General features: G+C 32.5%; 4 protein-coding genes across 7 annotated transcripts; 2 read left to right on the forward strand and 2 right to left on the reverse strand.

The window, feature by feature from the left end:
• Positions 1 to 1,980: 1,980 nt before the first annotated feature.
• Positions 1,981 to 8,563, reverse strand: LOC109816413 (hydroxyproline O-galactosyltransferase GALT2). The gene is made up of 7 exons (XM_020381426.3): positions 7,183 to 8,563; positions 5,616 to 5,848; positions 4,670 to 4,960; positions 3,273 to 3,401; positions 2,921 to 3,094; positions 2,479 to 2,586; positions 1,981 to 2,361 (listed from the first exon to the last, which is right to left on the reverse strand). The coding sequence occupies exons 1-7, from the start codon at positions 8,102 to 8,104 to the stop codon at positions 2,152 to 2,154; spliced, it is 2,067 nt and encodes a 688-aa protein (XP_020237015.1). The 5' UTR covers positions 8,105 to 8,563; the 3' UTR covers positions 1,981 to 2,151.
• Positions 8,564 to 12,382: 3,819 nt separating this feature from the next.
• On the forward strand, positions 12,383 to 13,039 carry LOC109816418 (ubiquitin-like protein 5). The gene is made up of 2 exons (XM_020381430.3): positions 12,383 to 12,666; positions 12,860 to 13,039. The coding sequence occupies exon 1, from the start codon at positions 12,438 to 12,440 to the stop codon at positions 12,657 to 12,659; it is 222 nt and encodes a 73-aa protein (XP_020237019.1). The 5' UTR covers positions 12,383 to 12,437; the 3' UTR covers positions 12,660 to 12,666; positions 12,860 to 13,039.
• A 2,749-nt stretch (positions 13,040 to 15,788) lies between these two features.
• Positions 15,789 to 19,448, reverse strand: LOC109816428 (BTB/POZ domain-containing protein At5g03250-like). 3 transcript variants are annotated; one of them, XR_014430255.1, is made up of 6 exons: positions 19,305 to 19,443; positions 19,068 to 19,137; positions 17,738 to 18,946; positions 16,394 to 16,915; positions 16,131 to 16,223; positions 15,789 to 15,927 (listed from the first exon to the last, which is right to left on the reverse strand). XR_014430255.1 is itself a non-coding variant. In XM_083065743.1 (5 exons), exons 1-4 carry the CDS (start codon positions 19,361 to 19,363, stop codon positions 16,421 to 16,423), a joined length of 1,830 nt encoding a protein of 609 aa, XP_082921869.1. In that variant the 5' UTR covers positions 19,364 to 19,448; the 3' UTR covers positions 15,976 to 16,223; positions 16,394 to 16,420. The 3 variants fall into 3 exon arrangements, 2 of the variants coding, with proteins under 2 accessions (XP_082921869.1, XP_020237031.1); XM_083065743.1 differs by lacking the exon at positions 15,789 to 15,927 and having other exon boundaries at positions 15,976 to 16,223; positions 19,308 to 19,448; XM_020381442.3 differs by lacking the exon at positions 15,789 to 15,927 and having other exon boundaries at positions 15,976 to 16,223.
• A 1,305-nt stretch (positions 19,449 to 20,753) lies between these two features.
• Positions 20,754 to 26,861, forward strand: PTAC12 (plastid transcriptionally active 12). 2 transcript variants are annotated; one of them, XM_020381438.3, is made up of 9 exons: positions 20,754 to 20,997; positions 21,203 to 21,880; positions 22,178 to 22,290; positions 23,384 to 23,643; positions 24,341 to 24,462; positions 25,032 to 25,100; positions 25,812 to 25,865; positions 26,019 to 26,126; positions 26,366 to 26,861. In XM_020381438.3, exons 1-9 carry the CDS (start codon positions 20,944 to 20,946, stop codon positions 26,462 to 26,464), a joined length of 1,557 nt encoding a protein of 518 aa, XP_020237027.1. In that variant the 5' UTR covers positions 20,754 to 20,943; the 3' UTR covers positions 26,465 to 26,861. The 2 variants fall into 2 exon arrangements, with proteins under 2 accessions (XP_020237027.1, XP_020237026.1); XM_020381437.3 differs by having other exon boundaries at positions 20,755 to 20,997; positions 26,016 to 26,126.
• Positions 26,862 to 27,116: the final 255 nt, after the last annotated feature.

A 27,116-nucleotide genomic window follows, 5' to 3' on the forward strand; every position in this document is an offset into this window, starting at 1 on the left:
ACAGCATTTTATTTAGGGTTGCGTAAAGTAGTACATTAGGCAGCATTTTTTTATTTCTCTTCTGAAAAATATATATGTAAATTGACGTTCAAATGATCTTTACCAGACTTTTACTTTTGTTCCAAGCCTAATCAATGTGATTCTTCCCATTTCGTAAGTAAGATATAGGAAACTTTAGAAATTTGAGCAAATTGATGGGTTATGAATAGCAGAGAATAAGTGGGGCTAGAACCAGAACCGAGAAGAGAGAAAGAGAGTGATTATCGGAAAGGGCATTGAAGTAATTTAATTTGGTGAATTGACGATTTGTTCTGACACACGCATGTTGCTGTGGACGTAGGTATCCTTTACCCAAACACTCAGGAATGAGGAAACGGCATGTGTTAGCGGACACGTGTGAGTGGCACATGAGACAGGTGGCACATGGCTGTTCTGCCGACAGAGGGACACTGGACACGGAACAGGACCCAACCACATACTGAATAAATAGAATCAGCCAGCTCCCAAAGTCATCATTTCATATGCTTCATAGATTCTTTTTTTCTTATTCAAACATCTAATTACGATTTGTGAAAAATATTTGTTGAAATTCATTAAAAGCAACATTAGTGGAGTGTGCGTAGAGTTATTGGAACTCAAACACGCGGTGGACACGGCTCAAAGGATAACAGATAACAGATAAAACATCCAATCCCTTTCTTTTGTGGATTATCTTTACTTTAGTGGACCCATTTTCATGACAGATAGATTCATCAACACAACATTTCTCTTATTTGCAGCTCATCAGCTCTGCTTTTTATTTTATTTACTAATTAAAGGTGTTCAATCAACAATAACACTCACGAGTTCAAATCTTGTATTAAAAAAAAACACGTAAAAGTTCAACATTAAACATTACCTGTTTTTAGTTAGCTTTCATGTCACGTTTTAAGAACACAGTAACACATGTATAATGTATAATAACAAAAATCGTCTCCAGTATTTTCTTTAATATTATATTTTCTACCTTTCAAATTAGTTAAAATTCAAATATTTTTTAAGTCTTTATAATTTTACTTATTTTTTTTTTAACTCTTATAATTTATGTGTTTATTTTTAATTTATTTTTAATGTTATAAAAAATTTAATAAGAAGAAATAAAAATATTAAAAAAATTATAAATATAAAAACTTAAAAAATTATCTTAAATTATATAAACTAAAAAATAAAATAAGTAAAATTATAAAGATTAAAAAAAATATTTTAACCATTATTTTAAAACATCACAGGAATTCTACTGATAAAAAAATCAGTGAGATGATGACTCTAATAAGTCCAAGATGGTGGAATGCTGGCGCAATGATCTCTTCGACGCGGACTGATTATGAACACTCAACTAAACAACTTTTCTCACATTTCTTTTATTTTATTTTATCAAGGTGGGCCGAATACGTTTTCTAAAGCCCAATGATTATTTAAAATAAAAGGAACAAATGGCAATAGTATGAAAGTTTTAATTAAAAAACATTCATAATGTAAAATTCTTTATATTCACTCGTGTCTCTAATAATTATACATAAATATAAAATTATAATATTACGGATAATTATTTAAATAATATATATATATATATATAATTTATATCTGAGAAATATAATAATTTACTTAAAAAATAGAGATAAAAAGTAATTATATATTAATAAAGATAATGTATCAACATTAAACTCAGTATGAAATTTTAGGAAAAAAATTCAAATGCATTCATAAATAACAAAGTCTTACCGCTTCTAACGAATTAATAGTTTATAAGCTTGGAGCAAGTAAACGACTCACATGAAATCGCATAAATTAATAGTTTTAATTTCTTTTATTTTTGAATACACCAAGTCAATATTGATACTCCAAAACCAAATTTAAGGCATCAATAAATCATAACATCAAACCGAATGAAGGAGTAAATTCAATTTAATTGAGTCCTTGAAGCCTCGTGGTTTCATCTGATTTGTAAAATTCATTTGATTGTAAAATACGGTTTGGTATTGACAAGCAAAATTGATGGGCATATGAACACATTGCTAAATTCTATTTCTTTAAAATTGAATGCATCATTCGTTTTGTAACTTTCTCCAATACTAGTCTTTGTGAAGTAGGTAACAATGATAGAATGGGAAATCATCTGAAGTTGCAGCATCTTGCACGACCTCTTGACAACTTGTCCCATAGACAGAGCATTTGCCTTGGTGATTGATAATGTGCAGTGAAGTAGCCCTCCATGCATCCGTACTGACAAAACTTCCAGTTGTGGGAGTACTGAACGGCGGCCACCGTTTTGTTAAATCTCTCAACCCACATTCCCAAGCTTACATCCTCCATTTTAAAGAGCTGCCACCACAAACAAATGTTTCACCAATCAATATTCAATAACTAACTGGAACTGGAACTAGTTATAGAATATGTATAAAGATGCAATGTTAAAGGACAAAGATTGTGGTAACAAACCCGCAGCCTCCTCTCCTTGTGTTGAGATATGATGAAAGTAACAATGTCTCTGGAAATTATGTATGCAGGGCCATTTGCGTAAGGAGGATATACTTCTTCAGGCCACTCCTGCACCAATTAATATGACAAGGGAGGTGGTAAATATAAATGACAAAATAAGTTATGAACCCACAATATAAAGCTAATCATAAACAACCATGTATAGTGACTTTGTTGATAGCTAAAAGCCTACATTTTTTTGCCCCGCCTTTGTTTATGACCCTATTTTGGGCAAAACGAGTTTCACTTGCATAGAAGGATCTGTTGGAATACACATGTAACTAAACATAATCTATATTTATAAGCTTCTAAGCGCTGGAGAACTATCATTTCAAAAATCAATCAGAAATGTGCACCCTTGCTCATTACCTGCAAGTTCAACTAAATGTAACTACTATCATACCTCAAAAGTAACGGCCCATTTGCCATTTCTTAGAGGCCGATGCAAGAGATTGAGATTGCCCATATAAAGGGGCTTTTTCCGGGGTACAGCTTCAATTTCTTTCAAGACAGTATCCACCCTGACAAAAGTGTCGTCATCACATTTCATGACATATGCGGCAGTCACATTCTGAACCTGCATGAAAGAAAATTGGTTTGTATAACTGCAGAGAACAGAAAAAAGACTTCGGAGCCACAAGAGTTGCACATTTTGAGGGATGTGACTGGACAAATGCAATTCAACTACCCCCCCAACATGTGTACAAAAATAGAAGAAACGCAATATCTGACTAAAAATTTAAAAATGAACTCACCCCAAACTCACATATAGCCATGGTTTTAAGCACAACAAGCTCGTAGCGGTCCATAAACGGCAAAATGATGATATCACCAAAGTAAGCAGCTTCCTTTCTCAGCACTGCATTAACTTCCTTCCTTGGATTCTTCATGTTGATGTTTAGAAATTAGAACAGGTAAAAACACAGAAAAATCAGCCATATCATATCAACAAGAATAATAATAGTGAAGAAGAGAAAATTTTAAAATACATAGAATGCCCTTCAATCCCAAACAATTACATAACTGTTTTTTTTTTAATCAGTAGAATCTAATGATGGCAATGAGGATCAAACTTAAGTCTTCATGCATCTACTCCACTTACCTACCATTAGGTCAACCCTAGTGGTTAACTAGTTGTGGTTGAATTGAAAAAATGATTTTCTCTTCACAAATTGCATTATATTTCATAGAACTCTGATATACTTGCATTTATTTACATTATTATGTTACTCAGTCCAAAGGGAAAATTATTCTTCACTGATTCAGGAGGATTAAAAATATAGGAAGTAATTTGCACAAGCAATAAAGGTTTCGTTAAACCAACCAATGTAACCCAAAACAGCAATCTCATTCCCATATAAACTATGCATTTAATGCCTAAGAAACCCTGATCCTAGAGCACATTTCATCTTCTCTTTTACTTTCTATAATCAATTTCAGCAGCCAACAAGGAGGTATGACTGTCGTATCTAAATTTATTTCAACAAATATTGGCAATAAATTATAGCAAGACAACCAGTAAATCATTATTAGCATTTTTTGTTATGTGAGAAATGTATAAAAAGCTGAAGTTATCTTCTGTGTCACAGACTTTTCTGTTTATTGTATTTTAAATTTTGAAGTGAATGACCTCGCAAAAAAGCTTGTGATTCTCTTCTCCATGAAATTATAAAATCAGTTCTACTTCTATGGCATGCTTGGTATGATGTAGAACAATCCAAGGGCGATCTCTTGACAGGGTTCTCCCTTATAAACAAACCAAAATTACTCATCTTGGCAGATTGTTCTCCAACTCAAATATCAGAAACTCAATTTCTCTTTTGAATGAAGGAAACCCAATATTATGTAATTATCAAAAAGTTTCTCAAATGTTTACATTAAAGATCTATCTTAGTAATAGGTTACTCCTATTCTAAGCTGGAATAAGATAATTCAAAATAGAATACAATGCCTAAATAAGACATAACAAATTATCCCAATCAACAACTCTTATTGTGACAATCAAAGCCTAAATAAAATAATAAAACTACAAAATCCAATCTGCATCATGGTATTACGAAAATTTCACTCACACACCAGATTAAAATAAAGGTTGTGTTCATGAGTCACTATACGCTTCTACGCCAAATAAAAATAAAGCCAGAAGCCTTACCAAGGCAACAAAAAATCGTACTACCACATCTGAGGACTTGACTGCAGCTGCTTGCATCCAAGTTTTCCGAACTGCCATACGTTCTGCAAAGTGATTTGAAGCAGAAAGAACTCCAATAAAAAGTCTAATGGCATGTTTAGGTAGAGCATTGGCTTTCCAGGTCTCTGACATTTCCAGTACTCTCTGAGGTGAGAAACTTTGATGTGAAGTAGGGAGAGAAGTAGAAAAAACTGAATGAACATCTAGGTCCCCTTTAACTACCAATCCTGTAGCATCTTCAAGTGTAAAACCCTGATGATAAAGTGGAAAAGAAAAGTCAGCTAGACAAACTTTGTAACCATAGTAGCATGCATTATAGAATACAACAATTAATTCCAATTATTCTTGATGTTAATCTAAGCATGATCCTTCTACAAATGGTAAGAGAGATATCACCAGTATAAATTATAATATGGCTGATGTACACCATAGACCAAATTCTGTCTATAGAACACCACATAAAATGCAAGAGGAATTTGCCGCCAGGAAATTCATAATTTCATGTTATTGAAGTCTGTTTGAATATTAAATCATGCTATTTATGCTAGAATGTATATTTATGCTATGTATCATGTTCATTAGCTGGTAATTAGGCCACACAAGTTAGTCGCTAATAATTAGGCTGTAACTTAGTTTCTAGTTAACTCCTAATTACCTCCTTGATTACTCCGGTGATTGATTGTAATCAAGCTATGAATAAGAGATCAAGTGTAGTCCGTTAGCACAAACTTCTCTCAATAATTCTCTTTCAACCATGTACAATATGTAAAATAAAATGAACAACACAAAGAAGCCCATCCCCTTGAATAATGATTGTCATGAATAACTTAATCACACAATTTCACTCCATCGAGATATTTAGTGCAAACATAACATGAAAACATCTGTCATCTCTCAATTTACTTACTGTACGATATGGAAATGAAGTCATGTGGCGTCCCCCAACGTTAATATGGTATCCATCAACACCAGCACGTAATGTAAGGACAAACATTCTACCCTCTGCAAAAGGAAATGGCCAGGTCATTTCTGGCTTCTGCTTACGCCCTATAAACCGCTTGAACCATGATGTGGTCTTGGATTCTTTCGAGTCTACAATGTCATTCCGCATCCATTTTTCACATCGCCTATACCCATCAACTGCCAAGCATGATCAAAAGGTTTACTTGTACATTAAATTAACACTCTCAAAGAAGATCAACGAATTCTGCAGAAAAATAAATTAAAGGATTATGGAACACCTTTATCATTATATTAGACGTAATGCTATTCTATATAAAGCTATTATCCCACTACATTGTAAAATAGTCGAACAGTCAAGAATTATTTTCTCAGAGCTTCCATTCTGTTATTTATCAAATAAAAATAAAGATCAAATGAATCCCCATATCACAAAACTAAAGGAGTTATATTAATTTATCATCCTTGTCTCTTTAGTCATATACTTTCTTGTGATTATCAGGGAAAAAGGTAGCCTTCATGAAAAAAATAAATAAGTTTTTTTAAAAAGATAGTGGGTAGTTATTTTTTATATATACATTTTTCCTATTTTATCCTTAAATATATATTGATGAAAAAAAAATTAGAATATAACCCACCAAAAAGGGGTATGCCCTTTATATATTGTTAAAAATAAATTATAGATTCTACAAACTGATTATCCATAGCTGCAAAATTATGGATATACACTGCCAGCCAAAATATGTTGTCATTATGGTATAGTCTTAACATCCTCGGATTTTACATCAACGAAATCTGGAAACGGGACCTTATATCTATAAAATCTGTTCATGCCACAACAATCTTGCATCTAATCTGATTCTTAATGTATGTTTGGATTTGATCAATGTTTACCCAAAACCAGCTTTTGAGTCGCAAACTCACTACAAAATTTTGATCAAAAGCTTTTCAGAATACAAAACAAGCTAATCCAAACTTTCACTACTATATTAACCATATAACTTATAACAAGAATAAGCATTACATCTGCTGTGTTTCCATTAGCAGCACACAGCAAACAAACAATAAGTTTTCTTTTGCTAATAATTTAAGCAACAAAATACTCCTTATTTTCATGCTCATTTGTCACCTTTTTCTCCTTATTCCATCAATTTTGAGATTACTAAGGGTTTGTTTGGATAAACTTTTCTAAAACCACTTCTGTGAGAACAAAATATGAAGAAAAAATGAAATAAGTTTCTTCATAAGTTAAAATTAACTTATGCATAAACTAATCTGTAGAAATTCTCTCCTATTAACTTTTCCAAAATCTCATTTTTAAGTCATGCATATGTGAGCTTTAACTTATGGAGAAACTTATCTTCATTTTCTTTCCTATTTTTCTCTCGTCTAAGTACTTCTAAAGAAGCTTATCTAAAGAGGCTCTAAACCTATCTACTTTCCTATTTTCTTCCCATTCTACATCACGATGAGAGTAAAGAAGCTTATGAATAAAAAACATGATAAAATCATACCAAGCATTTCTTCAGAACTCTCAGATGGCAGACCATCACATCTTTGAGCTTTTCCCCAGTGCATCCGGTAACAAGTATTATGCTCAATAACTGGACTTTTGCTCCAATCCCCTCTCAACCTAGGATTCAAGTGAAGAATCTTAGGAGGATCTTCCCCCTCCACCGACTTCAGCCCTTGTAATTCAATCACAAACTGCGAAACCGAAACCAATACCAATCCATCCCCTTTCCTCTTCCTAGCAAGCATAGGAGCATACTCCTTGTGAGCATAATGGGGTGTCCCCACCACAGTGATTGAAGAACCAGCAGCAAGACCACAAGGAAGAAACATCAACCCGTCCCCCTTCAACAAATCTTCCCTACTCATCGATATCCAAGAAGGACACGTCTCAGCCTTTCCCTCAATTACAGAGCTTTCTACAGCCTCCTTATCATCAACCTGGTCCAAATCTTTCCAGGCCTTCAACCCCAATGTCCAAGCCTCATCTGCCATTCTCTGAAACACAGATGAATCACCAGTCCTATTCCTATACCGCAAGATTTCCCCGGTAATCCTACCATATCCTTGAGGGTTTTTCTTCACAGATTCATGGCCATGATCTTCCTCCTTCATTGGTTCCTTGTATGGCCTCAAGGGAGCATCTTTATCCCTGTTATCCACTAACCTCCATTGAAATACATCTTTATAAACAGAACTAACAAAAGGTTTGCTCAAATCTGCATCTTCAGTGTCCCCAATAGCTGCCACCCTATCCAATCCAATTCCATCGTAACTCTCATCCCCACTCAACGATGACACAACTTTCATAAAGTGTGAAAAGTTACACGATATAAAAACCAAGTACAACACCCCAACACCGAACAAAAAATGTGACAATCTAAACCTCCTCGAATTGGGAGGTTCGCTTTTCAATCTCTTCATCTTCCAAAAAACAATTTTTTTTTTTAAAACCAAGAGTACAATGTAGTCTACAACAAGCCCCTCAAAAAACCCAAAAGCTGAAGGCAAACCCACCAATCGAAGGAAAACGACATGTAGGAAAACAACGGTTGGTGGGTTGAGGAAAAGAATCAAAGTTGCATGTAAATGAAAAGAAATCAACCAATGCCACAATAGTTCATTTCAGGGCATTGGCGTGGGAGGCGCAGTGTGGGAAGCAGCATCTGCAGAAGATGGTAATGGTAATGGTGAAGGTACTGCCTAGATCTTGGAATTGGTCTTCAGTGTTGGGGTGGAATCATGTCACCCTCTCTACCTCATTCGATACTTCAAGGAAGGTACTGTCCAAGAAAATAAATAAACAAATAAATTTTAACTCTTCGTCCCTGTTACATCTTATAAGAACTGAATTCCATACGATGGTTTCATGATTTAGTTTTGTGGTTTTTTAAGCCTTTAAATACAAGTTACACACGTTCCCATGGATAAACGTTAAAAGTAACGAGTTTATAAAAACTGCATCCATAATTAAACCAACCGTTCAATACAATACTTTCATAATTTATTATTGTATTTGGATATCCGTTTATAATCCTTCAAATGGAAGATGCACACGTTTCAATGGATACACGTAGAAAGTAAATAGATTCATGTTACGGTCTAACGAGTTTACAAATATACACTTACTACATATTTTAATATCTGTTTAAAATCAAGAGAAAAACACGTAAATTCTTTTTTCAACTCAATTAATTTTTAGACACACCAATTTTTTACTAAAATAAAAAATATTATAAAAATAGTCATAATAAAGATCCAATTTTCACTTATTATTAATATTGTTAGCGTTTTACACAAGTACATGATAACTTGCTTTGAATGAAGGGAATGAAAGGGGCAGGCGCAGCGTGGATAGATAAGTTTGGCTGGAATGCCACAACAAGTCAAATAATTTTTATACACTTGGAAAGTTGCAATTAAGGCCGTTTGAGTAAGGGGTCATAGTTTTATAAAATTCATTTTGCAAGGATAAATTAGCCTTCAAAAATATAATAATATCTTTATATTAAATCCATTTTATTAAGGTTAAAAAGTTAAAACATACCTTTTATATTTTGAAACTAATTTTATAATATTATGGAAATCAGTTTTTTTTTGTAAATTTACTTTTTAATTTTTTAACATTATTTAAACATAAGAATTTCTAAAACAATAATTATATCAAAATATAAAATAAATGAGCCCTCACTTATTTATATAATTTCTCAAATTTCTTTCGTTGAAAGGAAAAATGTTTAAACATCTAATTGTTATTAGAATTTTTTTAATTTATTTTGGGATTAGGATTTGTCTTATTTTCATGAATTTTTTTTTCTTTTTTACTTTTGGAATCGTTAGAGTTGATCTCGTGGTAGGGGTTGAGATAATATATATAGAGTCAAAGGTTTGAATCTAATATCATCATTATAATTTTGTTAGTTTGAAAAAAAAAATCTCTTACAAAACCTTAGTAAAAAGGTATATTAAGATCTTCAACTTACTTTTTTTCAAGTAAAAAAGGGTTTAAATGAGTTTAGATTCTAGAGGCTCTTTAGGATAAGATAAACCTCAAAACTCTATGAATACTTATAAAAATATTTATAGATTACTTATCAATAAGATCTTCATATCAGTAGCAAGAAGTTGAGGTCATATTCTTTTGAGATATGAGTTTATTTTTTACCAATTGGATCAACCTTTATCAGTCTTCAACTTATTTTTTCAAGTTACTTGCACCACCATCATATAATTAAAAAGAAAAGTTTGAATATGTTTTTAAGTCTATTAAAACTAAGCTAAATTTATTTTTCTCCTCAAATTTAAAATTAGTTATTTTAGTCATTGTAATTTAAAAAAAAAGAAGACTTATTTTAGTATTTATGGTCAATAGTAAAGTTATATGTTATGTAGTGTTATAGTAATTGTGCTGACAATGCCTAAGGCATGTAGTTGAGTTGTATTGATTAACTTAAGGTTAAAGAAGATATATTTTTAAAATTTGAATATCCCATTACAAGGATATAATGTTGTGATACTTTATAAGTTTAGTTGTTAAAAATCCTTCTTAAAAATTTAACTCTTGAAGTGGGATGTTGAATTTCCTATAAAATATTAGTTGATACAATATGGGGTCAGATCAAACCACATTGATTGTAAGCAACCAAATATAAATCTGCATAAGGGCATGGTCATACATGTATGAAGTGACCAAAATCGAGTAAGGTACAAGGTCAAAGGCCACACATAGATTTAGAGGGTAGTCAACGAACTAATTCTATAATAGACTTAGTTATGCATGTTAAGATTGTGATAAGCTCGGACTCAAGTTATCTTACTCTGACAAAAATATTGAACTTCCCTAATTAAGTAGCAAAATATGAGAAATCGTGTTGAGTTGTGAATTTCTATCCAAATTTGTTGCTGATATAGCAAGTTCAAAAAGATCGTGTTGTTAAGTTAGTTTGATAGAGTCAAGTTACTTAAATTGTTCACTTGTATTGTAGGAGATTTCTTAGTTGAAATATGTGATAACACATATAATTGTCATGTTGTGCATATGTTGTAGTGTTGATATGTTGTGTTGTACATATGTTAGGTGATTATGTTGAGAAGTTGTATTATTGTGTAGTAATTCAAAATGTTGTGTTGCCAAGTTATAAACTTTTGTTGATATGTTAATCTATGTTGATTAAGTGGAACCTTGTGTTGTGATGGCTATGGAGTTTGTTGGAGTTGTGTATTGTTAGTTTTATGCTTTTATACTATGTTGTTTCTTTTGAATCTAAGTTTACCCCTACATGGTTGGACTACAATGATCATATTCATTATAGAAGCAGGGTAGGAACATGCTTGAGGAGTACATGTTGAGAGTCATGCTAGAGGATGGTGGTATTGTTGAGCTAACCTAGTGTAGCTATATATATTTATTGTAGTTGTTTGATTGACAACCTAGATTTATGCTACCTATCCATTATTACTGTATATACATATATGTATAACTTATAATTGTAATCCATCTAAGATTCTATAAAAAGAAGAAACAAAAAAAAGTGAAAAAATATATATACAAGAACAAAAGTAATAATATTTATTTATAAACAACAATTCTTAATGACCCTTAACTTTATAGTGGTGACTTTTGTTTTCAATCTCCATTGTTTACAACTTCTACTATATTAATTTTAAAATAAATTATTAATAATTAAAAATAATATTATTTTACAATATAAATCATTCATCATAAATTTAAAGTATAATTTATATATTTAAAAATATTTATTTATTCAGATTTTAAATATAATTTATATTTTTTACATGCATAATTTAAAAAAAATCTTAATTACATATAATAAACCTCTAACATGTGTATTGAACATGCTAAAATATTAATGTCATACAAATTTAAAATATGCTTAAACATGTTTTTAATCCTTACAAAATGAACAAATTTTGATTTTAGTCTTTACAAAAAATATTTTTTGTTTTTCATCATCTAAAATTTAGAAGTATTATCTTTAATTCATGTTATTATATAATTATTTTTCACTAATTTATTTCTTAAAAGATCAAATGACCATCTCACGTGTTATCTACAGTAGTTAGTAACATCATATCAATGTGAGTTACCTCTAAATTTTTTTATAGGTTTTTAAAATAAATATTACTACCTCTTGTCCTTTTATACCCTTAATTTTTTTTTAATTCTACTTTATATGCATTCATTTATAACCAATATTAAATATAACAACAAATTAAAATAAATGATACATTAAAAATAAAATTTAAATTTATAATATTTGTTTTAAAACAATCATTTTAATTACTTTTTTTTTATCTTAATTTATAATAATTACTTATAATTAGGATCAAAGATAATATTTATCTAATTAAAAAAATTTAAAGATGAAAAATAATAATTTTAGATTTTAAATAAATAGAAATTTATAAAAATTAAAATTAAAAATCACTTATTTTAAAAAGTCAAATACTTTACGAATATAAAAAACAATGTTTATAAAGTTTTTAAAAATAAAAACAAATATTTTTTTTTTACAAATTCCAAAAATAAAAAAAACTATCTCTATTTTACAATATTAAAAAAGATATTTAAACCTTTAAAATATTTATAACATGCGAATAATTTAGTTATGAGAAGTCAAACTTGCTTGGCACGCATTGTATACGTGGCGGTGAATATAATATAACTATAAATTGGATTTTTGATATTGAAAGACCCCTGTGGGTTTGGAATTGGGGATTAGGGTTCAGAGCGAAGATGATCGAGGTTGTGTTGAACGATCGATTGGGGAAGAAGGTGCGCGTGAAGTGCAACGACGATGACACCATCGGCGACCTGAAGAAACTGGTGGCGGCTCAGACGGGCACGAGGGCCGACAAGATCCGCATCCAGAAGTGGTACACCATCTACAAAGATCACATCACTCTCAAGGATTACGAGATCCACGACGGCATGGGTCTCGAACTCTACTACAACTAAATTCAAGGTCCATTCCCTTCTCAATCATTCGTCCTTTTCATTTTTCTAAAGACATGCTATTAGGGTTTCCCACTTTTGATTTCTGCAATTTGCTGTCACAATCTTATATTATCTACCGATGTCTGAGTGGTATTCAATCCTAACGTAGAGGTTTCGTTTACTTTTGTAACAATAGTATTGAATTTTGGTTTTTGTTTCAGGTGTGTTTTATGCAGAATATACTATGCGCTGAGAATGGGAAAAGCGCCGAATGTAATTTTGACTTGCGAAAAACCCCTTGCTTTGAATAATGTACATCCCCATGACATTGGGTTTATATACCGTTGACACCTTACGATGCTTTCTTATAACTTATATCTGATGACTTGTTTCTAGCTTCATTTGGGTGCGCTATTTCTTCCTGTAGAGTCTATGTCTATCTATTCAATCTATCAAGTGTTTGATTTTACCAATTGCTTGGTCATCAATCAACTACTTTGCCTACTTCAATTCACTGGACAATGGATATTTGACATAATGGTTGGCAAATTGACAGTGCTCTATGTGTTTAATATATATGCTGTTTCGATAATTAATGAAAAGGCCGTGAGAAAATAGTTTCTTCTACGTGGTTTAATTTGCATTAGATTCATGGTTCGCGGTATAAATACACTGTATAAAATTGCCTTGGGTAATTCTAATTGTAGTTGTATTGTTTTGGCCACCCATTGGAAACCACTGATATAATAGAAACATACATGTTGAAAATTGATATTTGACTTGCGTTTTAGTTTTACTTTTTCTCATAGTAGTTAATCTGGAATCAAGATTAGTATGTTAACTCGATGGAATCAGGTGTTTAAAGTGACATTTCATTCTATTCATGAAGTTCGTGGTTGAGTGATTCTTTATTCTTTATACTGATATTTGACTCTTGAATGCACAAAATGTACAACGTGACCAATGATTCTATTAAAAAGTTAACCGATAATTTTGTATTTGCCTACTGAAATTCATCTTCGAGAACATTTTCCGTTTTTGAAATGATGGAAGCGACCTTGTCTTCAACAATGATTTCTTTTTCGATCAAAGCTCAGAGATGACCTTTATTGCATCATAGCGATATCATTAGAGACTCGCAGGCTCTTTACTACTCTAATTGAGATACCTTGACTAATACAAATTAGGTCAAACCAGATTGCCAACTTCTCACCTTGAGTGGATAAAACTTCCCCCTTTCATTATCCGCATGTGTACGCAAGATCTGCCGTTGGTTTGTAACCGGCGAGCTTCAGTCCTGGGTCTTGTTTCTCTAACCATTGAATATATTTTATGGTTCGAGATATCATCCATGAAGAGCTCATGAACTGTGTTATCCATCTCTACCCAACTGCTGCCAGGTGTTTCAATCAATCTATTATTGCATTTGTATACCAAAAAAAAATCGCATTTTCAATATGCACGCTGCTGCTTCACCTAGAATTCCCATTGAACCATAAATATTGGCGCTTTAAACAAAGCCCCAGAATGGGATGTCTCAAATTAAAAAATGTATTGCTCCACACGTTTCCCTCTGCAACTTTGTATTCGACAGTCAAGTAATTATGCTTCATGGACATTGAGCTAATTAATATTTGTTTGGATACCAATTTAAAGTTACGTTCAATGCAAAAACACATGTTTTGATAAAAAAAAAGTTTGAGTATAGTTTTTTAAACTCCAATTAAACTTAATTCAACTAGTTTCTAAACACATTTTTAGTTTCTCTGCTTCATCCAGACGAGCAATGCTACTTAGAAAATCCACCACATAACCTTGTTGGAAGAAATTCCATACACTTACCATATCTAACTACTCAAGCCCCTTATCCCTCATTCCAAAATGAGTACATGCTGTTTCCAATCTCATAAAAACAACTGTTTAAATATGTTTTTAGTTCTTTACAAATATATTCAATTTTGTTCTCAAATGTAATTTTTTAATTTTATATTTTTTTTTATCGTAATTCCTATATTGAAAATTTGTTAATGAATTTGTGAAATAAAACTTATTTAGAAGCGTCATTGTTTTAAAACATTACATTAAACACTTGTTTAAAATCATCATATTAAACTTAAGCTGGCCTAATCAATTTTAAAAGATCAAAATATCAATTTTTAATTTGACAGATAAAACAAATTCACTCAAATTTAGAGAATTATAAATATATTAAGCCTAAAAATATTATCTAGCTCATTTCATGTTAAACATTTCTCTAAAACAATTAAAATCTTCATTAGCATGCGAGGCATCGCCAAGTCAATGATAATAAATTAGTAATATTTGGAGAGATCACATCTTTCTTCCGCATTGTATCGAAGGCCACCCTAGCATCAACTATGTACCCATACTTGCATACATATCCGCTAAAGCATTCCCGCAAAACAGCCCTTACTCCTCTTGCTTTTGTCTTATAAACCTATATATATCCACTTCTCCAGATCAAGTGCACAAGCAGGCTACACACTGTTGCATCTGTCAACAAATCAAATGGCACCACCACATCGCTCATTCTGTGCATAACCAGCAATCATGACATTCCACACGAGATCAGAGGTGGCGGGGAAGAGGGTAGGTGACAAGTTGGCTTTGTATTTGGTAGGGTTGGCACATGATTAGTTGTTGTGCACACTTTACCACTTCACAATGTTCAAAATGTCAATTTCTCATAAAAAAATACTTAGCTTCTTCGGAAAATAATTTTGAAAACTATTTTTTTAAAATAACTAAGATTATTATTTGGTGATTTTTACATTAGGTAATATCCAAGTATTCAATTCTCATGTTACACGTTTTCAGGATACTCGTGCGTGGACTGGACAGAATACAATCAGCAGAATCTTATTTTATTCAAAGCGGAATTGTATTAGTATTAGTATCATATATCCCGGTGGTTACCACATTGTTCGGTTAAAATAAAGATTAATTAAAATAAATAAATTTTCTGCATATACCTAATGAATTATAAACTCATTTTCATCTTCACGATTGCAATTCTCTGTCTTCATGCGCAAAAATCTAAAATTGGTTGGTCATTATACTAAATGTAAAATAAAGATTATTTTTGTTTCTCTGCTCTATAGCATGTGCATGTAGTTTTGTATTTACAGTGTCTATATCATCTACCTAATCAAAACACAACTTCTGCAGGCTGCCATATCCTAGTATTCATTAACAACATGGTCAGATACAGCCTTCGGGAGTGAATGGATATATACGTTAGTACTTTGTCATTAGTGAGCCAAGTGTCCTTCAAACAAGAAAAAACCTCATAAGTTAATCTAGACAGGTAACAAGCTAAGGAATAAATAGGAGTGGCCACCCCTGAGAGCCTCAATTAGAAAGTGCATCATGGTCACCCTAGAGTTTCAAATCTAACACGATCTCACGTTTGTATGTACCAAGCTAATGAATAAATAGATCTAAAACATTGACTGTATACAACCATCTTACAACTAAAGTGGTCAGAGAAAGCAGGAAGAGCATATGATGCTATAAGAATTCAGAAATCTTCAACACCATAAGGAGTGATGGCCACAATTTCTCCTGTCACACAGAGTAATGTAGAAATGTGAGAATAGAATTCCCTGAATTTTAATTTTTTTTTTGTACTAACACGTTATTCTACCCACAAATTTGATTGGGAAGTTACAAACACATTTGGAAAGAAAAACAGATAAATGCATGGTAGAAGAAATTAAATTATGTCCACTTACTTGAGCTATGAAGTTTATTGAACCCTCTCAAGCATTTTCATGATCTGGTTTTCCATTCGTAGTGGACGATGATGTCTTTGTATCATTGCTATTTGATTCTTTTTGATTGCGACGCTCTGACTTTTTTCTAAAGCCAAACCTTTTTGGGAAAATATTCCAACTTTTCTTTGTCTTTGTCAACTTTTGCAGATCATTTCTAATGCTTGAGCATTCCTTCTCCAGCTCCAAAAGACGTTCCCTCAAGTTTTCAGTTCCCTCTGCTGAGTCCCGTTGACAAGTATCATTATTTGGGAGGCCAAGATTTCCTTGGTTTTGTGCGTTCTCAAGGTTTTCAGAAACAAAGAACCAGCCTGATATTGATGTGCGGAGTCTAAGCTGTTCAAAGAACAGGACTTGAACGATTACTCGTAGAGGCAATCTTTCATTTTGTGCTGCATGAGTGCTCGCTTCCAATGAGAGCTTTTGGCAGTTCATCAATCTGCAAAGTTGCTCCCGTTCAGAATCTATCAGCCACGGATGTACCTGTAGTTGTAAGAGTTTCACGTTAGAATTATCATATTTGAAACAGTTTGGCACAAAAGAAAACAAAATAAAGTTGAAATGGTACTTTATTGTAAGATCTTTGTGCTAAATCTATGGTGTTAGGATATCTAGTAAGAAGTCAGTGAAATAAAGTGAAGTCAAACATAAAGAGATAAAACAAAGGGCTTAATGATCATTTATTACCTGCCTAAAATAATTTTACATTGTTAACCAATCAAAAAATTGTTATGATTTTTAAGACATTATATAAGTCAATAAATTTACTACATATTATTATTTGTGAATCTGTGATTGGATGAGTGTAAAACTGTGCATAATCCATTTTTTCTAAAACAAAATCACCATTCCATTATTTAGATTTATGACGGAATGAAAGAAAAAGTCGGATCTATTCCCTACCCTCCAAATTAGAGGGAAAGAAAAAGAAAGATACCGGATGAAATGGAATTTAATGCATTCCATCACATTTTAAATAGTCTGAACCATAAAACCTATTTATGTTCTATTCCATTATGCTCTATTCTTTGAGAGATTCATTCACCAAATAGGCTTGTTAAGCATTCTTTTTTTCTTTGTTATGAATTCAATTTTATATTCTTTCTCAATATAGCTACTGTAGCTTTCAAATATCGCCAATACTATTATGGTCCATTATGTCTTCCTCAATTTCAGTTCTTTTTCAGAAGTTGTAATATCTATCTATTTATATACCAAAACATCTAGTAAACCAGAAACATAAAACGGGTGTATAAAGTATAAACTCATTTCTAGGGCAAGCTAGGGTATCCAAAATGATCTAACCTTAAGGTATACATCTATTGCATGGTATATACCATCATCAAGTGGCCTAGAATAATCTGGAATTGCAACAGCAAGTGTTTGAAACTTGGTCAAGTTCAAATTAGTATCTGAAGCCACCTCAGCAAGATATCCATCAACCAAATTCGCCACCATTGTCATAGGTGTCAATGCATCAGCTCCAGCTATTAATGCTCCCTGTTCAATTATACATGGAGAAGCTGCTACAGATGCAGGCATGTATATAGACAAAAAATGATCAAGAACCCTCTGAATGCAGTCTATATCATAGAGTGTCTCCACCGAGTATCCCATATTTGGTATGAGAAGATCCACAAGTGAAGCCTGGTCTAGTTGAGCTCCTACCCTTTTCTCCAAGTTTTCTCTACATGATGGACTTGCACTCAATATCATGGCTGTGCGGAGCATCCTAAGCAGGTGCTTTGAGGATGTCACCCCTCTCTTATTAGGAATCAACTCCACAATTTCCTCCAATAGTGCCCTTTGATCTGCTTCAGAAGTATTAGGAATGGTAGCATGGCTTGTATCAGTGAAGCTTGATTGCCTATTCATCAATGGGAGAAACCTCCTAAGATAATATATGAGAGATGCAGCAACAGCCTCAGATTTCATTCCTTTTGCTTCGATGGCTATAATCAGTCGTTTATAGAGGGGCAGGCTTAACAAAGACACATCATAAAACCACCAATCATCACATTGAGATGGTTTCATCTCAGAAGAAATTCCATTCCATAACTCATTGTCTGATTGATTCTTCTTGAAACTACGTTTAGACATAGGCCTCTTGAATAAGCTTGGATCTGAACATGCCTTCATAGCCAAGGAATCAATGCATCTTGAAACTATATGAAGGTCTTCTGCAAAGGGTTGCACTTCCTCACATGTTTCAAGAGCTTTTATGGAATCTGGCCAATTGCTGAAAACCTCATTGAGAAAAGCCTCAGTCTGTGCAACAAGATTCCCTTCACCATAGTTTTCAGTCATTTGGAGGTACTCAGCTGCACATCTGAGACTGACTACATTCAATGATGTGATATCTATTTTTACACCATAGCAAAACCTGGTTATATTCTCAAATGTTATGGCTCCACCAGGAACATCATGAAGTTGCAAAACACAACTTGATCCATCCTCATTTGAGGACTCCGCAATGAGTTTCTTCAGTAGGCCACTTCTAGAAAGCAATGGAAACTGCATCAAAATCACAAAGGTAGAAACAAACTGAGGACCAACATAAAAAAAAAGAGGCAAATACATATATGGGAAGAAAATGAAACAAAATGCATGTATTATGCTGAATCAAAACAGTCACCTTGTGTAGGAGAAAAGAGATTTCGCCAACTTCAATGGTAACATCACTTGGAAGTCCTGTTGTGCAAACCCTGAATGTAAAACAAGATTAGGACCAATAATCCAAAAATCAGGGGCATTTGCAAATAAAATGTATTAAAGGTTACATTTTTTATGTGGGAACATAAACAAATAAAGAATAAGAAAAAGGGTATGAGGACCCATTAGAAAATTGATCTAGAGACAGATGAATGATCACCACGTTTGGCCTTCTCGACGAAAAGGTTCAGACTTTGATCCCAACTTCATGAATGTCATGATATATATTTAATTGATATAGGATATTGCTGTTTGAAGATTCATAGATTGAGACATGGGAAACAAAAGGTGGAGGAGGGTGAAGAGGAAAAGGAAGAGAAAGAAAAAAAGAATAGTGATGATGCTCCACACACACAAGAAGCGAGTAGTAACTGAAGGAGCGACGAAAACGGTTAACGTAGCTATCTCCAAATTCCGCTTATGTTGTGTTTCTCTCTCTCTCTATCTATCTTTCATCCGATAATTAGTTAGCAATAGCATGCATAATAATAATAATATATCTTATTTGAATGAAATTTTACATGCAAGACATTCTTCACAAATTCTCATATACTATCAACTCAAATCAACAAGATGATAACTTTTCTACCGGTTTGAGGTACTTTTTTTTATTTTATTTATCTTATCTAATTATATATATATATATATATATATATATATATATATAACTGATTTGAAAATATTATCAATTAGGAACTTATCTAATCTTTTGCACTTTTTTGAAAAAATAAATAAATTATCTTTTGCACTTTAAATTTAATCTGTTACATAGATAAGTTCATAATTATCTGAACAAGATTGCATTCAAAAACGATACTTGTAAAAAAAATAAAATTATATATATATATATATATATATATATAACAATCTATAATTGGATAATATCATTACTAATAATGTATTTTAATTAAACCCTTAAATTAAATAAAATCCAAATACAAAATAAATATAATATTAAATATAATGATAAATCACACCTCAATCTAAATTATAAAACACAAGTTATGATAATTTTAAATTTTTAATAAAAATACAAATGTTCACAATAAATTCAACAATACAATATAACTTTTATATTAGGGTTATATCATAGTTATTTAACACAAACTTGTGATTTATATTATATTTTTTTTATAATTTGTTGTTGTGATATTTTTTTTTTTTACATAGTATGATTCAAATTTATTAATTTAAATAGTTCAACACTTATACGAATTTGTAAAAACTAAAAATCTGAGAGATGAAGTCATATTACTTTATTCTCCTATTCATTTAGTGATTTAAAAATAAGTCTAATATTCTAAACAAAGAAAAATAATTAAGAATTATTTTAAGTTAAGATTGTATAAAAACTACTAATTAGGGTATGAATAAATAACATATTCTTATTAAAACTTACATTAAAATTTATAAAAATCAGAAAAATGTATTAATAATATTTTATCATAAAAGCTTTACAATTTTATTGTATTTTATGTATCATTGTTGTTCGAACTTTGGTTCTACGGTGAAATTTTGATATATCCCTAGAAGATTTCGAGACTAATCCCCAAAATTTAGTCACAATTTTAACGTTTTAACTTCTTATTTAGTACCAAAACATAACACAATAAAATGTAGCATTTTAGAAGAAACGTGATACGACGGAAGACGAGGAAAAATGATAAGGAACTCGATCACTATGACAGTGTCAGTGGTAGCATAAGCGAGACACTGTCTCAGTTCTGTTTTCCCAATTTTATTCTTATCATTACGACGCCGTTTGAATTTGGTCGAAACCCAGATTTCGGTGGGAGATTATGGCTTCCATTCACTCCAATTTCCTCCCCAACTTGTCCTTCAATCACTTCCAGGTTATCCTTCTAACTTCAACTTCATACCTTATCTCCACTTTACTTTTTATACTATTGAAACAAAAAAACAAAAAAAATCAATTTTTAAGTGATTGAGGTGACGAATTACACATTTTTCTTTGTCCCATTTACATTATATGCCTTTATTGTATGTGAAATGGAGCTAATTTGCATCATACATTGGTTGAAACTTGAAACCTTGTAGACACCATCATCATATCTGGTTGGTGCTGGTATTTTGCAACGTGGAGTTAGTTTGAGCAGTTGTAGAAAGAGGGTTCCTTCATATAGCTGCATAAAGTGTGAAAAGAAAGATGATGAACACATTGAGCATGTATCAGTTGAGCGTCCACCCTATTACAGTTACATGGACTCCACCTCCGGGCAGCTGGAGCCGGCTTCCGGCGCCCGAGCGAGTATTCCTAGTCAGGAGTATTGGCCTGAGGGAACTGCTAGCCGTGTGAGGGCTGCTAGGGCACCTGCTCCAACTGCTGAATCATCAACCTCTCCATCTTATGGAGCCAAGCCTGGAAGTAGGAGGAAGAATTACAAGACATCAGTTCATGCTGCTGCTGCTGCTGCTTCCTCTCAGCCAGTTGTTGAATCCACTGCCTCCGGTTCCACTGAGGTTTTGGTTGACTCTGTGGAAGACTCTCAGGATGATTTGTCTGACTTTGTTGTTTATCAGTCTGAACCTGAGGAGGAAGTGTTGAGTGAATATGAGATGGATAAGAGACTTGGACTTCCTCATCCCTTTGTTGATCCAAAGGTTAATAAGCCGATAGAGGGAACGCTTTCGAATGACGAGCTGTGGTGGAATTGGAGACAGCCGGAGAAAGAACAATGGTCCAGGTGGCAGAGGAGGAAACCGGATGTTGAAACGGTTAGTGTGTTTGTTGGTTTTATGGCTTATGACTGGAATTTGTTTTATATATGGATTAATTCACCATGATAAATTTACGGATTAAAGGGTCATGTGGCCAGTTCATTTTTTCTTTTCCTTTTTGGAAATCTGGTTAACAATAACAACTAAATAGGCTCAGGAATTTGGGCTGTAAAATCATTTTTCTTGTAAGATGCACTCAGTCCCCATCTCTGATAGTTTTATTTGAAGTCAGAAATTCCATTTTTGATAATTAAGTCTTACTTCTTGAGTCTGAACTTTTCTACCATTTTTCAGGTTTTCCTGAAAGCTATGGCAGAAACTGGGCAAATAAAGCTTCACGGTGAACACCCAACATTAGCTGAAACTGCTCTTTACAGAGCAAGGCGTGAAATTTATAAAGAAGAAAGGTATTCTTGCCTAATGCTGATAGGTCTGATAAGCCTAAAAATAAAAGGGGTGTTATTTTTGGTGCATTCTGAATGTATGATGTATAAGAACTGCAAGCAATAAACTAAATAGAAAGGTTAAACAACAGTCGCTTGAAGATTGACAAAGTTCTGAAAGGACTGAGAAAATGCATGAGAATAACCTTTGTATGCTAAGAAGACTACCTGACACAATACACACCTTGAATTAACTTTAAGGAGAGTAACCTGAAAAAGTTTTTGCGGTCCTTACCAAACACATGCTGCTACAAGTTTGTTTAAGCCTTTTCATTTAAGGGTGCATTATGTAATAAACTGACTTAAAAAACAGTCAATATGCTTCATCTATTTAAAAGGTGGAAGCTTGATTTCTGCTTCCTTGTTAAAACAGGTCTACTGGGTGAGTGACAGTATTCAGGGCACTCAAAAGATAGCGATAGAATTATCCAGTTATGTGAATGTTAGACTCTTTCGAGATGTATTTTTTCAAAAGGTAAAGAGAATACAGGATTTGCTGTATTTTTATTTTTAAAAGGTAATCTATAAAAATATATAAAGGAGATATTCCCTCTTTTGGTTTCCACTTTTTTAATAATGAACTATGAACTTAAATAATGAACTATGAACTTTAACCACCCATTAAAAAAAACGTAAGTTGTAACTTTTTTTTTTATTCCTTAACCACTCAACAGAAAAATGAACTCTTTTTCTTTTATTTTTTATTTTTTACTTTCTAAATAAATATGTGGAGGCACATAGTGCCTCTTCCCCCTCTAATAATAAAAGCAGAGTCAGATTCAAGAAAAAAGAAAGAGAAAACCTACTCTAGCTTTGTTGGGTTTTAGTGTGCTTAAGCATGATTGTATAGAGTTAAATTTAATTACCCATAATTGTAAAATTCATATATCAAAATTAATTTTAAAACTCAAAATCACTTGCACATAAATAGTCACGAGAAATTCCTGCTTCATTTTTTTTGTAATAGTTGCTTTAAACCAGCAAAATGTTGATTACTAAAGCTTACTGTAGCATTTTGACTCGCAATTGAAACTGAAAAAACTCCTGATTTTTGCAGGCTTCAGGCTGAGCAAGATAGACTGGAAAGAGATGGTCCAATTGCATACTATTCAGAATGGGTGAAAGCATGGAAAAGGGACACATCTCGTGAAGCTATTCAGAAGTATTTTGAAGAGACAGGGGAAGATGAAAATGCTCAACTAATTGAAATGTTTTGCCATCAAACTGATCGGGAGTATCGTATAATGATGGGGACTGATCTTCGTATCCAAAGGGATCCTTTAGCAATGCGAATGAGGGAGGATCAGATAAAGCAAAGTATTGACTTCAAAAATTAAATATTTTTGTTTCATAATTGTATCTTATTTAACTTTTTAGTTATCTCACATCATATTGCTCTTATTTTTTATGATTCTAAATTTATTCCACTTTATTAGCATTGTTTATTAAAGAACCACTCAACCTAAACTTTTTAGTTTATACTGTCAGACAAGGGCCCCAAAAAAAACATGAAAATCCACTAGGTGTGAATAGTTACATAGTTGAGAATCAACACTACTTTCTTCTAATATTTAATTTAATTTAATTGTAACTTTTTTCCAAGGAAACAATTATAGTCTGTATTTATAAATATTATTGTGCTGTTATTTGGACCTAGTTTCTGAATGTATTTAGGAAAGAAAAAAAGGATATATTGACTTCCATTTGTTATTATATCAACTTACTGATCATCTGTTTTTCTTTTACTTTCTTTTATTATTCTATATCAATTTCATAATAATAACTAGAAGAAGTCTTCAGCTTGTTACATTTCATTTTGTCCTGGAAACTCCTGACATACATTTATTTCCTGTTACTTTATTTAATGTAACTCCCAAGTATTATGAAACTATTCATTAATTGCCCATATGTCATCATAATTTATGCATAGGCGTCTACTTTTCAAATAGTTTTGCTCACTCTACTTAAATATTTTAACCCAGAATAGTAGTTGAAAAAATTCTCTTTCTTGCAGTATGGGGTGGAGATCCAGTTTACCCAACTGTGAACTATATTCAAGATCCAAATGAAGTGATTGACTACAGGGGGGCAGATTTTCATGAACCAACGCCAAATATGGTGGCTTATCTGAAGGAGGTTAATCACACTAAGCTCTTCTTCCTTGTTTTCTTTTTAAATGAGTACAGAATATGAACGTATTTCCAGGATGAAGTGCTCAAAATAATTTGGGGATAAATTTTCTCTCTATATAAATGATGTGCTTGAATACTGCTTATCCTGTCTCCAGAATAAAAGCTTCATAGGGTAATTGATGGTTTTTTTTATCCATCTCATAACTTCATTATTATTTATTACAAAATAATATCATCTCTCTAACTTCTAAGATATCTTGTCTCACATTTTCTCTCTTTCTCAAAGAAAATAAAAAGAAGAAAGACAATTCTTCCTGTTGGTTATAACATTGAATTGTTGCCAGTTAATTTTTTTGTGTTCGAAAATTTCACTGTTGCTCGCTGCTTCTATGAGGATAATCCTCAAAGCACTTGATAGTTGACAGCCTTTTACAAGTGTTGTACTGCAGTTACAGTGGCTAAATTTTATCCTCAAATATATATATATATATATATATATATACACGCCCACACCAAATTTATAACGATTGTGAATTGTGTACAATTTCTGAACTTTTTTCATTATATGATCAGCAAGGAAAACTCATTTCAAGGGAGGAATTTGACAAGATTATGGCTAAGGAAAAGACTGAACAAATTGAGGTAAGAAGGTTTGAACTTTATAATACTAATTGTGTATTATTTTGCAAAAACATGAGTTGCATATAGGGAATTAATTTCTTGAAGTGATTTATTGATTAGTTTTATATGATTTGCATTGGGTGTTGGAAGGTTAATTGCAGACAAGCATTGTTTTATACCTGTATTAATTTGTCAGGTGCTAGCCTTTTTGGATGAAGTCTATTGATTTATGAATATAAGATTATCAGTTGGAAGGCTTAGTATCTTAATCTTCTACGTCCTGATATGTAGACTGCCTTAATGAATGAACTGAAGGAATGATGTGTCCTCTTTATATAAAAATTGGAGTAATGTCTTTCATAAATAATAATTCAATCTAACATGTATCATCAACCATCCATTACCTTTACGTGAAACTTCTGTTTTGTTTTCCTTTGCCTGCTATTACATTGCTAGCCTAGCTTCTCTTCCAGCTTCCATTGAAGCTGATGAAAAGCAATTGGAATGAGGACATGGTTTTATAATTCATTGACAACAGAATTCTTATGGAATTACTTAAGTGTTTTCTCTTTCCCATGTTGGTTTTCCCTTGAACTTCATACTTTACTCAAGTGTCAAGTTATACATAATGAATCTCATAACAATTACTTTCTCTTTTGCACCCTCAGCCTTCATTCAAACACTACCTTTGATTTGTCATAGTCTGATACCCTTTATTTTGCTATATGATAGATGACAGACATGGATGATGCTATGGCCAAAGCTGTTGATATTGGAGAAAATGACGTGAGCTTCAATTCACCATCTTTATAGAATTTCATTTACCACCCTCTGCAGTCTGCTAGTGGTTGTATAGTGACTAGTGAGTTCCATTCCTAAATGATTGTTGTAATTAACATCTCCCCCCCCTCCCCCTTTGTTTCTTACTTTTTAAAGCAGGATGAAGAGGACAGTGATCTTGATGAGGGAGAGGAAGAGGTAGAGGAAGAAAAGCTTTCTGATTATTGGAGTGTGTTGAAAAGTACTCCTGAGCTTCGCAAGTCAAAGGTATTCATGTAAATCTGAAATTTTCTCATTTAGTAGGTTTTGAAACAATCAAGCTTTCTTCAGTTTTCCTTTTAAAGACAGTAGTCCTAGGTGGATCAAAGGCTTTCAGGTATCTCCTATTGGGACAACTATCCAAATGGAAGTCTTTGATATATAATTTTATATTTCCGCATGTTTCATACTTCATCTGTAACGATGTGTAATCAACAAAACACCCCTTCCTCTCCTTGATCATGCAGCCAAAACCAAAGAAAGACGGTTCTCTGTCACTGGATGATGCCATAGAAGATTCAGAGAACTTGACTGATTTCCTCATGGACTTTGAAGAAGAAGAATGACATGTCGCCTTGTGAAGCATTCCATGTCAAGTGATGTATTGCATTGTAGACAGAAGAATAGAAGGTTTCGTTGTTAGTCTTCCTTATCAAATTTCTTGAACTCTCAGTAACTTCTTTTGGCATTTTCCTCGATGGATGGGGTGGTCAAGGGTTCTATTATATTAACTTAGTTAAGGTTCCACATGAGCTATTCCCTTTAATACTCAGTTAAGTAGTTGTTTCCAACACCTGTCTACATAAACAATTTTGATATCTCAGTCTTCAAACGGAGCTTAGAAGATAAACTAACTAGGAGAGTGACCATTCCAATATGTAATATATTGGTGCATATTGTAATCTTGGTGTAAACTAGAATTTACTATATTATGTCACGTATCTTCTTTCTCAAGTCGTTCAAGTAACGATGTCCTCGTTTATTGTGATTTACAAACTCCCGCAGATTTTGCTTAAGGCATGTGGAAGACTTTAGATGCAATTGTTAACTTTAGTTTGGAAAAATGGATCAGTTGTTGTTGTACTTGAAATTTTTACTATGCATACAATTAATTTTTTTTTACGTATAAATATGAACTTGATCAATCATGTTTTCAACGTTCTTACTACAAAGTTTGCTTAGGTTTGGAACACGTAAGATTGAAGTTTGATTTTTTTC

This window comes from Cajanus cajan, chromosome 1 (genome assembly GCF_000230855.2).
Source record: "Cajanus cajan strain Asha chromosome 1, NIPB_CcT2T_4, whole genome shotgun sequence".
NCBI lineage: Eukaryota > Viridiplantae > Streptophyta > Magnoliopsida > Fabales > Fabaceae > Cajanus > Cajanus cajan.